Here is a 12,720-nt window from a genome sequence, read left to right on the forward strand (position 1 = left end):
GGACCAGGTTCATGGTCTGTGGGACCAGGTTCATGGTCTGTGGAACCAGGTTCATGGTCTCTGGAACCAGGTTCATGGTCTGTGGAACCAGGTTCATGGTCTCTGGAACCAGGTTCATGGTCTGTGGAACCAGGTTCATGGTCTGTGGAACCAGGTTCATGGTCTGTGGAACCAGGTTCATGGTCTGTGGGACCAGGTTCATGGTCTGTGGAACCAGGTTCATGGTCTGTGAAACCAGGTTCATGGTCTGTGGAACCAGGCTCATGGTCTCTGGAACCAGGTTCATGGTCTCTGGAACCAGGTTCATGGTCTGTGGAACCAGGTTCATGGTCTGTGGAACCAGGTTCATGGTCTGTGGAACCAGGTTCATGGTCTGTGGAACCAGGTTCATGGTCTGTGGAACCAGGTTCATGGTCTGTGGGACCAGGTTCATGGTCTGTGGGACCAGGTTCATGGTCTGTGGAACCAGGTTCATGGTCTCTGGAACCAGGTTCATGGTCTCTGGAACCAGGTTCATGGTCTCTGGAACCAGGTTCATGGTCTGTGGAACCAGGTTCATGGTCTGTGGAACCAGGTTCATGGTCTCTGGAACCAGGTTCATGGTCTCTGGAACCAGGTTCATGGTCTCTGGAACCAAGTTGATGGTCTGTGGAACCAGGTTCATAGTCTTTGAACGAGGTTCACCTCTTTGGCCAAAAATTGGAACAAGAAGACATTTGAACAGTGCGTATGAAAATCAAACCTGTGTACATAGTCATTGACTACACCACCACCGCCACTGCTGTGCTCTGTAGCCGACCACGCACACCTTCCCCACAATAACAAGGGGTTCCTTCGGAGTACTGAATTCTGCTGCCTAAGTTACTAGTAGCTTCTCCTATAAATGAAAATCAAACCTATTTCCAGAATTGAAAACTTTCCAGGAGACAAAAAGCGAATCACTGCATGAAAAATCCCTCTTGTCTCCCTTCTCACCTTCTCTTTCTTTTTTCCCATCTTTTGTTCCTCTCCCCTTTTGCAAACTATTTCTTCGCTGAATTTATGACTTCGTTGTCATGATCTGGTAATGGGTACCTCCCTTTTGACGCTATCATTCGTACTGTTCATTGGTTCTACTAGTAGTTGCTTGTGCACTGACTGCACTGATAATGAGTCATATCTTTCATATCCAGCTAGAGCTCCAAGTACAGGTAGTTACCATGGTTACTAGCCCCTCGGTCTACTGTTCTCCCTGTGGTTGAGTTCTAGTGGAAATATTACTCATCTTTTGTCAACTTGATTTTTTGTTGAAAAGATTACGTCATATCCCATATCTCTGACCATTCCCCATGAAAAGGTGACGTCATATCCCATATCTCTGACCATTCCCCATGGAAATGTACGGTATTAGAGTAACGAACATGTCCAAGTTATGGGCAGCACCCGGATTAGAGAGAGATATGACTTTGAGTGTAATTCTCTTGGACATTGCACGAAAACTGGTTCGTGGAAACATTTCTCGAATCCTAATGATTGTGGTGGAGAAAAATTGTTCTTTTTCTTGCCGATATTTTCGGAATTAGTGTGTATCATCATCGGAAATAAACTTTGCTGAGATCCAAAAGCAAAGCAACGTACAGAAGTACAGACATGGCACAGTGGCATGTGGCCAATCCTTCTTTTTAATCACATATTAGAGTGGGTTTTAACAAAAAATAAGGCTGTGTTAGTGTTCGTTAGTCAAGGAGACCTCTCCCGATGATGCACTATCTCGACTCAACTGTGATTTCGTGTGTTGGCTTGCAGCTACCGGAATGCATATAACAAACAGTGCGGGCGCAACTGAGCATACCGGCGAGTCTCTACTAATAACACATGCATGAGGATGACTTGCCATGTGCTCTGACCATTGCCACTCACTCCTTGCCTCTTTCAGAAGCAGAAGCAGAAACAACACGTTGAACTGAGCGGTTCTCAAAACATACATGCATTGTGTGTCCACGAACATATTCTATCGCCAGGTCTCTCTGCTTCTAGGGGTCATATCGGCGGTGGCAGTTGTAGCAGCCCATAGTATTGGTTTTCCGAGCGCTGTTCCTGGAAGCACTTGTGTGAGCAAAGCAGAGCCTGCATGGGTATCTGTCCAGATTTGCGAGTCTCTGGGAACACCTGTGCATGCCAATGGACACACATGCGGTATAATAGTATACAAAAATGACTATCATTGATTGAAATCTGCCGCCCACATTAAACTATTCGCCCCCCCCCCCCCCCCATCCCCCCACACATACCTGTAGGTATCACTTGTGGGTCTCCCTTGAAGCTGGGCGGGGGGAGGAGAGATTCAAACTGAGACTCTTGGAAAGATGATTATTAAACTTGCTTTTGCGCTCAACCGCCCAATGGCTGACATGCCGGACTCTGGGTGAACTTGGAAATGATCAATTGATCACATTCAGTGATGGGCTCACAACAGAGGAGTAAATGAAGGAGTACAGATTGGAAAAAATGTATTGACAGCATCAGGGCATCCATGGCGGGGCAGCCCCTGGAGGATAAATGCCGGCAGAAAAATTGGCAGAATTTGTTACTTGTTTCTGGTATGTTTCATGCATGTTTGGTGTGTGCATAAAGAAATGGACCAGAATTAAGGAAGTGGCTGCCATAAGGTTTCTATGGTTCTGCCAAGTTCACTGCTTTACGAGCAGAATCTGAAAAATTTCCGAGCATTCTCCGCCAAGGGCTATTGCGGTGTCCAGCTGGACTCACCTTCTTTATGGAGACAAACATCACACACTCTATGCAGATGGAGAGGAAGTTCCGCTGGCACACGCTGCATTCAGATGCCGCTGCCAGCGCTTGGTACAGAATTGGATCTTTGGTTTTGATGAAGTGAGACGCACGTTTCCTGAAGACATACACAGAAACACGCATACTCTTCGACCTCACAGCAGAGCAGATGTTTGCATTGTGCATCAGGTTTTTTTTTTTAATTTTGACTTGAAAATACACCGAGGTGTTGTGGGCTAGGCTGCAAGGCGGACCAAGAAGTTACTAGTTATGTCTAACGTCCACAAATGACGAAACAGTTCTGTCCGCCGATTGAGTAGTTATGACTAACAGTCAACAGCCGTGTTGTCACACTATCTGACTGTATAAGATCTCGTTACCTTGGTGGACGGTTAGGCATTGCTAGTAACTTATTGGCCCTTTCTCTTTTATATCATTTATGGCTAGTTTTTACGTAGCATGCCGGCTGATCTCGCATGGCTACATTGGGCAGATACTGGCAAAGCTGAAGAGTTTCATATTGGTGCAACAACATTAATTGGACATAATGCCTACACATTGAACTGGCTCAATCCCTTTGCTTTATAAATTCGCTATGATGAACTTCATATTCATCAAGATCTGAGATGGGAGCCGGGGACTGTTCGGGCATGAGCCCATTGTGCGACATAAAGTCAATTCTTGGGTTTGCAAATATCACGCGGGTGCGGCACGCTGTAAGCCGTGCAATGGGAGACTTCATGGTTCATGCTGGTTCTCGAATTCAGTGCTGACTGAGGGCAGATGGTTACACAAGCCCATTCACTGACTGCTTGGGCTACAGAAACATAAGTATGTACAGTGGTGCTCAATGAAATCCGGTCATGTGAGTCAAGTGTGCGGCTTGCGCCACTTCGCAGCCCAGTGTTCGCAGGTCGAGGGCTGCGCAACGCCTGGCGCTTTTAAAGTTGCTCGAGTGACTCGATCAGATTTCATTGAGAGGTACTGTACTTCGAGCTATGTCCAGACAAAACACTCTGTAACCCGGTATAGTCTAGTAGGAGGTAATCGCAGGGTCACGTACAGTGTAGGTACATCTTCCAAGACCCGGCGTGCACACAGCTCCTGCACAGTCATGAAACAAAAACCGAACAAAACGGAATGTGCAAAAGGGCATGGTGCCGCGACTTCCAATCCCCCCGCCACGTGCGCTCTCTGGCCAACCATGTGCGGTGTCCGGGCCGGCGGCTGATCTCTTTCATCACACAAGCAAGATATATCCAAATTATGGCAGACAGTGCTGACTCCTGCACACAGTAATTTGATCTTACAGGTCTCAGATCTCATCAGTGGATTACTGATTCTTTCACACCGTAAATTTGATTATTTCATCCCCTAAAGCTTAGATGAATGAAGGCTATGGAGTACTGAATGGCTGGAAACACTGGACGGTGCTTTTTCTATCAAGAAAAGTGGCAACACAATTGCTCACTTGAGATACTTCTCACATAGGCGCTAACACAAAATATTATACAATTCCCGAAATTCAGTCCGGTCGAAGGATGACCTCACGCCAATTAGACCACCACTAGTCAGTCACAGTGATGACTCAACAGCTTGCCTCATGACATCATGTCCCAGTGGTCCGCGCTCATCTTTGAACTTACCTTCAGTGGAAAGACCTCATCCATATTCGCCATGGGAAGGGGAATCTTTTTTATCAGAGGATTTAATGAACAGTCAAACTTCTCCAACTTCAGGTTCACCATCTGCAAACAGATAAAATTCATTTACAATGAACGCTCCAATGCAGCTTTTTTCATGCTTTACTTATCATCCACACTCATAAACAATGGTCCCTATGCAGTGAACCTCTTTCTATGTTCATCAAATTTCCAGCTATGGCCCATCCTCACTGGATCAAAACTATAATCATGCGCCTTTATGGCATAAAGGTGAACAACAACAGGCAAGACTATTTTAAAGTAAAAGTGCTGGAGACTTGACTGCATGGCAAACAATGGAAAGACAGATAAAAGCATCATATTCCGCGCGGAACTGTCGTGAATTGTACTTCAATACGATAGCATGGTCCAGAGCGGAACTGTCGTGAATTGCTGATGGCATTGTACAGTGCTGATGGCAGTGTAATACGAGATATGAAGCTGTTCATACACACAGGCCGTTATTACATGACAGCACACCACAGATGTGTAAGGCACACTACGTCCCTGGTGTGTGTGTGTGTGTGTGTGTGTGTGTGTGTGTGTATGTGTGTGTGTGCCGAGTGGAGAGAAAGACAACATTTGTCAGCGAAAGAGAGTCTAGCAGGCTATATTGTCTCCGCTGCAGAAACCATGAATTGACAAACATCTGAAATCAGCATCAAAGCCCGTCTTACCTCTGAAGGGAACACCCCTATGCGGTTCACTCTCGTGTCAAGATCCCTGAGATATTGGCATTTTCCGATCGTCTACAGCACAAAGGCGCAGTACAGAACAGTGCATGCAGTGGCGCAAGGGAAGTGGCTTGGAGTACCTTTCAAGTGATTCCACGCTAGCTACATAGCTGTGTGATATCTATCAACCCACAGCAATGCGGCACTGCTTTGGTGACAAAACCGGCAGAATCACATTGTTTCTGGGCATAACAGACAAAGCCGACTATGCCCTTGTGTTCCTGTGCATCCAGCATTCGATAAACTCGGCAGTCAGATGGACAGAAACACGGGCATACTGCTGACAGAATGAGGCCACTGAGAACCCTGGCAGGAGGGTAGGAGCTCCAAGCTAGAGACAGCAAATAGCCTTGCTGCCCCCCCCCCCCCCCTCACCCACCCACCCACAGCGAAGTACATTCAATATACTTCAAAGTAAAGCAGTCAACAACAAGCATACGCATTTGGCTTGAGCTAATTTCATATTCGGCAGTACTACATGCACTCTTACCCGCGGTATGTACTACAATTGGTACATGACTTGAAGGGGAAGTATACCCTATAAAATCAGATTTTCACCAGTTGTAGTCTTCTGGGTGCTGAGTCGAATGGTCTTGGTCCGAGGAAGCTGCGACGCTCCCTTCCTTCTTTTTCCCAATCGAACCCGCGCACTTCCACCGAAAATGGGTGACTGTGCCCTACTAGATGGGGATTTGTATGCAAAATGTCACTAAAAGCGCCATTTCGTTCTTATAAAAGCACGGATGACCGCGATTGGCCCATATGTTGTAGTCTTTTGGACGCTGAGTCGACTGGTTTTGGTCCGAAAAGGCTGCGATGCAGTGTTCCTCCTTTATTCCCAATCGAACATGGTTGAACAAGCGGTCACGTGCTCCTGGGTGCCAAAATCACCTGGTCACCACGCCAGCAGGCGAGAACTTTCACACCAAGGTTCAACTCGAGTTCAACTCGAGTGACAGGACTGCACCCAAAAAAGGTCAAACAGGCTAGTAAGTTTTACCCTGCAGGCAGGGTGACCAGGTGACTGGTGTACGCAGGAGCACCTGACCGCTTGTTCAATCATGTTCGATTGGGAATAAAGGAGGAACGCTGCATCGCAGCCTTTTCGGACCAAAACCAGTCGACTCAGCGTCCAAAAGACTACAACATATGGGCCAATCGCGGTCATCCGTGCTTTTATAAGAACGAAATGGCGCTTTTAGTGACATTTTGCATACAAATCCCCATCTAGTAGGGCGCAGTCACCCAGTTTCGGTAGAAGTGCGCGAGTTCGATTGGGAATAAAGGAGGAAGGGAGCGTCTCAGCTTCCTCGGACCAAGACCATTCGACTCAGTACCCCGAAGACTACAACTGGTGAAAGTTTGATTTAAGGGTATACTTCCCCTTTAATAATAGCCGTCTGGCATGGTACAATAACCTTTTCTTCTTTTTATATATTTTATATTAATGGCTTTCTCTTTTAACTCGAATGGTTTACAATCTGTATCACAATTATTTGTGGGTTCAGCAATAAATGATGTGTGACTCTTACCCGCGGTATGGCAACAAGTTGGTTATTGGCCACGTCCAGAACACGTAGATTGTTCAAATTTCCAATACTGCCCGGCAGCCTGTAGCAAGCATAACGTCATTATTCAATGTAGAATGATAACATGCAGTTGTTATCATCGCCACCACCGCAGATGTACGTGTCGATCAAGAGCAAATGTGCCAATATTCATGGTCATAAGACGTATCAAGGCTGAGTTGTCTCAGCGAACTTCTTGTCGTATATGAAACATTACCATTCCAACAGGCTGACTTTGGAGCAAAACCACTTCTTACTCGGCTATATTTACATTCAGAACTCTTGATTTACTGGTCTTACGAAACACGCATGTACGCATGATAGCAAACTGATGAAAATGACAGTTGAGCAGGAGGCGCACTCACGTTACCTGCAAAGTCTGTTTGTGTTGGCTAGTAAGGATCGCAACGACTGGAGATCACCAATCTGTCTTGGCAAACTGCACAGGTCATTCCTTGAAACAGCAAGTTCGGTCAGGTTGGTGAGCCTACAGCCAACAACAGATATCAAAGCTTACAATGTTCACTGACTGGTTTGGCTTGCAATGAAATCACAGCACACCAGGTTATCAAGCCTCTATCAGCAATGTTGGGCTACAGGTGAAGCCGTACATTTGGTACTTTTGCAGAGTCTGATATTGGTCCGTATGTGGGCACGTCATGTGCACCCTTTATGATAGAATGTGATTGGAAAGAAAAATTCCCTCGCAGCCAAGCCGCTCTGGAGGATGTGCTACATGTGAGCATACATGAAACATCATAATGGTTATGATGGTCTTGGGCTGCATCAGGTCTCACAGGACCTCAGACTCCGGCACTAATAAAATCATTTAATGTCTCCGAAACGGAAATGGGGCAGTTAGGGTTGTCATGAATCCCGCTCAGACTGGGAAGGGCAAGGCAAGAATACAACCATGCACCTTTGTACCGGGTCTACATTGGCAATGGATGGAATCGGGCACTCTCATCTCTGCTACTATACGTTGCTCTAACTTACTGGCTAATGGCAGCTGGCAGTTCAGACAGAGCACAGCCGCTCGCGTTGAGGACTGTCAGATGACGCAGCTTCCCTGAAGGTCAACAAGAATTAAAGCGCCGCAAAACGGGAAGCTACGCATTATATAAGCGTGCGGGCAGAACGGGAAGATACGTATGTGTATACCGTAAGCGTGCTGCCAGGGCTAGAGCCTGAGTTAGCTGGGCTGATGTGACTGAGTTAGCTGGGCTGACGTGACTGAGTGAGCTGGGCTGATGTGACTGAGTAAGCTGGGCTGAGGTGACTGAGTTAGCTGGGCTGATGTGACTGTACAGAAATTGGTGTTTTGCGAAAGGAAATTATGAAAACGAGCTCAATGATCCATCGGCAATGGCAACCTCAAGCACCAGGCACGTAGCTCGCATGGGGCAAGGGGGCACGGGCACTCCCCCCCCCCCCCCCAAAAAAAATGTCGACCTAGGTTCAGCATGCACGTAATGAGCATGAATGACATGCACCAGCCAACCTGCACATAAGGCTATGGGGCCATGCACCCCCCCCCCCCCCCAACAGGGGGCCCGGACCAGCTACGTCCCTGTCAAGCACCTACCTAATATACCACTGTCTAGGCATCTGAGCACGTTGTCATTGATCCGCAGTGTTGTCAGATGTGGACAGTTAGCTAAACACGGTGGTATTTCCTCAAACTGGTTGTGGCCAACATCCAGAACTTTGAGCTGGCAAGAACACCACAAGCAGACAGTACAGGAAGGCCAACGACTGATGCCACTGGTTCTGAAAGACCCCGTTCCACACAGCCACAGTACACAACTGGTACGGACCCTATTCGGCAGGTATTGACATGGGATACAATGACAGCTCTCTCAGTATTACGAAAACCCTAGGGGTCTATCAGGTGCATCTGTCCTGAATAGAGGGGGGGGGGGGGTGCTGAATAGGGGGAGGGTTTTCCTGAAGACAGTGTCACACGGTGACATACAGCTTGGGAGCTAGGAGTTGAACTTGGCTCCAGGACCGATCAGAATCTTGAGCATGGGGTACCCTGTGTTGCCGAGAGGCTTCTGCTGCACCAGCAATACTGACTGTACTAATCAGTTCCCTCACTTTTAGTGAGCCTTCATCGAACTCCGGCCACTAAAACACCAGAACGTATGCAACTCCAGAAGACTCTGATTCATTTGGCCTTCTGCAATGCTATATATACTTACAATGGGTAAATCAGCTATTTCCTCCGGCAATGCATCCAGACAGTTCTTCCTCAACAGCAGCGTGTCCAGGTTGCGCAACACACCGACGTGACCGGGAATGTACTTCAGCTGCTTGCTGCACAGGTTAGCCTTCAAGTGTGTCGACGGGCTTTTCTGAAGGTCAACTAGTACTTGGAGCTCCTTGGCTCGCGGCATGGAAGCCATACCGGAATCGGAATTCGAGATGCTACTGCACAGCAAAAGAACGATGGCACCTGCACACAAAAACACGAACACACTGGCATGAAAGCTGTAAAACATCAGCACCTACCCACGCGCAAACAAAATCATCTAGCCTTCGACCGGTGGTGCTAGTGTTAGAAATATGGTTCAACTGATCACATTAATTTATCCATGAACACAGTTCTAACTTCTTGGGCCTTCTTCAGGGGGAGGGCACTTGACTCCAACTTCCATATCAGTTGCTGAGGGACCTGGCTTGCTGCTGAGTTCTGATTACCAGTTGTGGCACGTAGCGTTATGTAATGTCAATTTGCAGGAGTATGATGTGCACGCTCCCTTTCAGTCAAAGTTTCGGCACACTGCAGGGATACAATTCTCATCTCCAGTGGGTGTCGTGGAGCTAATAGTTACAGGCACCTTTACGACTCAGGTCCTGATCTGCAGTACATGTGTAGTGCACACAGTACATGTGTAGTGCACACAGTACATGTGTAATGCACACTAGGGATTGAGCCTGAAGTACAGTACCTCAAAAGTACACACACGCACACACACACACACACACACACACACACACACACACACACACACACCATGTACCACCCCCCCCCCCCCCCACACACACACACATGCACACACACACACACACACACACACACACACACACACACACACACACACACACACACACACACACACACACCACACCGTATTCCCTACTCTGCTCCCAACAGCTAGCTGTTTCCGCCTCCTACTAGTACACGTACTATACTACAGTCCATTCATAAAAAGATGGGTCCTGGCTCTGGCGAGCTCCCGTATTTGGCGATTTTTCGTGATTTCATCGTTCACAGTGCAGTGCTGCGAACTTTGAAATTTGAAAAAGGGTCCAAAAAGGGTGCCTGAACTGGGGTTCGAACCGCAGAATGCACTGTTGCAGGCGGGGTCAAACGGCCTGGATTTTGATGGTTTTTCCCAATTCAGTGCTTTTGGGGCAAAACCTGGCCGAAATCCTATTCTTGCTATGGCTTGCTTTTTGGACAAAAAAAAACTTCAGAAACATAATTGGAAGAGGATTCCATATGGGATTGCAGAAAAAAATTCTAAAAAAACTCAACGTTAGACCCATTTATGGCCAAAAGCTAGAAGTTCATTTTTTTCTGAATGGACTGTAGTACTTCAACTACTACTAGTACTACTGTACTAGGTCTCACCAGCGGAGGTCAGCGTAACCATGGCAACTGCCCAAGCCAATCACTGTGATCACTCTAATAATTAATAATTGCCCTGGCCAATCATAATAATATTCCCAGCATAATTGTTTTCAAGAGTCTCGGGATATCCTCCTTCAAAATGTTACATTCACTACACAGGCATTCGAATGACATACTCGTAAATGGTATACAGTTTCTATGCAGTGGATCGCAAGGCAGTGTTTGTGTCAGTTGTAACGCCACACTGCATACAAACAGTCGCAACCCTGCTGTAGAACACCACCTCGATTATGAGAACTCATAACCATAACCACCCATATCATTAGTGAGTATCACCGTTAGATTTTATAACAAAATAACGGCTAGAACAAGAGCACGAGTATCATTACCGAGCACTATAAAAAAAGCTCGCTGCTATGATTGCAAACAATAAAGAATATACCTGTAGAGCCTGACGACAGTGATCGATTGGACTGTCTTGCACTTCGTGGTATTGACTATTGGTAGATCTTCATCTCCATCAGTGGGCATCTGGTGATTGTTGCTGCTCCGCTCGTGAGTTCGTGTACAATACGCCATGTATATCCAAGGCGGAGGTGGGATTACAACGAGCATCAACTAAATTTATTTTGTTCACAGCATCAGGCAGCGACATTCATAGTCAGCAGTAACAAGCAGCAGTCCATTGACCCAGTATCTACAGCTGAAACTAGCACTACCTGAAGCGATACCAAACATTGTACTGTCAAGTGTCAGAATGGTCATGTTGGCATCGACAAACATCCCTGACCGTCTGTGATCATCATGGTGATGTTCATTTAGAAAAGCGATCCTGTCAGCTTTTCTATTATTGTGTTCACATGGCAGAAAAAACGACATCGCTATGCTACGTAAGTTTCTACGTAAGGTGCTCGGTATTTCACTTAGGCTACGTAAGTCTCTACGTAAGGTGCTCGGTATTAGATCTACCAGCGGGTGGTAGCCGTGTGCTGTGCACGTGCACGGCAGACATTATTGTGTTCAGTCCGCGGATCCGTGTTCGGATGTGCATGCGCGAGGAATACTTCCTTCTTTGGAACTGCTTCTTGCATGAGCTGTTTCGGATATTTCGTCTCATGGCCTGGCTTATTTCGTTTCGGCGCTGCTGAGACCTCCTTTCGCGGAATATTACTCAATGACAGCCACAGGTGAGTTGACCAGTTGCCTTTGATTCATTTGCTTGTGTTGACTCTTTCATTCAGGAAAAGTGTGTTGATTTTGGGGCGGAATGCAATAAATAATGGAAAAGTTGACAGGATCTCTTTTCTAAATTTTGCTTTTCTGCTGCCGAGCTGCGAGGCCTCCTTTTACGGAATACTCGATGACAGGTGATCTCTAAGTTGACCGGTTTCCTTCGATTCATTTGCTTATGTTCACCTTTCATTTTCGGAAACGTGTGCTGATTTTATTCGGATTTAGATCCATTTTATCTCTTTGCCCTTGTCTACAGTGTGCGAAGAACGCGAGTTCAACTTCTTGACGGTAAGGCTTATGTTAGATGTGTTGTCGAAATACTCATATTCATTGTACATTGGTACGTTACAAGTAAGGCACTGGTCAGTGGCATACTATCGTTGGCAGTTCCCAATCTGGAGGGAAAGGTTCAAGTACCAATTGACCGAGCTTGCAAAATAAATTCGCATATCAGGGGAATCTCTATTGTGGAGAGGTTCAGTAACTTGTTTGTTTCATACGAAACAAGCCAATGGGTGCAGTCGCGTCTCGTGAAAAACTCGTACATGTATGATTGGATTTGTTTACTCAAGTCTGGGCTGTTTGATTTGTGAGTACCGCCGAGATTGCACTGCCTCAAATAAAGTTTCGTGCCGCCAAAGCAAGAATTACGACCTGCAATCTGTTTGTAGTACCTGTAAAAATGTGGAGTACATGTATCGTACTTTCTCTGTTGCTGTTTCAGTTGCCGTCATGTTGCTAAAGAAAGGTACAGTAGAGAGGTTCTGCAAAACGAAAATTCGAACGAAGTTTCGCGACAGTCCTTGCGAAAGTGTGTGCGAATTTTTGCACGAACTTTGCGTTCTGCACATTTTCGTAGTTTGCGCGGGCCAATTGCACTTACGCCATAACCCGATCTCACGAAATTTCCTACGACAGTTCATTTCGCGTTCCCTGCAAGTTTCGCGTCCAAAGGTGCGAAGTTTCGCACTTCATGATGTAGAACGAAAGTTTGTACGCATTTTCGTTTTGCAGAATCTCTCTTGTGACTCAATTGTTTCATACGAGACGAGTCAATGAGTCGGTGTGGCTTA

At 46.6% G+C, this 12,720-nt stretch overlaps 1 protein-coding gene across 1 annotated transcript; it reads right to left on the minus strand.

Annotated features, from left to right (window-relative positions):
- Positions 1–1,482: 1,482 nt before the first annotated feature.
- LOC135809771 (leucine-rich repeat-containing protein 69-like) lies at positions 1,483–11,182 on the minus strand. Its single transcript, XM_065323198.1, has 11 exons — positions 10,857–11,182; positions 8,979–9,232; positions 8,360–8,486; positions 7,771–7,843; positions 7,145–7,261; positions 6,739–6,817; positions 5,150–5,221; positions 4,416–4,517; positions 3,833–3,873; positions 2,749–2,887; positions 1,483–2,148 (listed from the first exon to the last, which is right to left on the minus strand). Exons 2-11 carry the CDS (start codon positions 9,180–9,182, stop codon positions 2,020–2,022), a joined length of 1,083 nt encoding a protein of 360 aa, XP_065179270.1. The 5' UTR covers positions 9,183–9,232; positions 10,857–11,182; the 3' UTR covers positions 1,483–2,019.
- Between the last annotated feature and the right edge of the window lie 1,538 nt (positions 11,183–12,720).

This window comes from Sycon ciliatum, chromosome 2 (assembly GCF_964019385.1).
Source record: "Sycon ciliatum chromosome 2, ocSycCili1.1, whole genome shotgun sequence".
Lineage (NCBI taxonomy): Eukaryota > Metazoa > Porifera > Calcarea > Leucosolenida > Sycettidae > Sycon > Sycon ciliatum.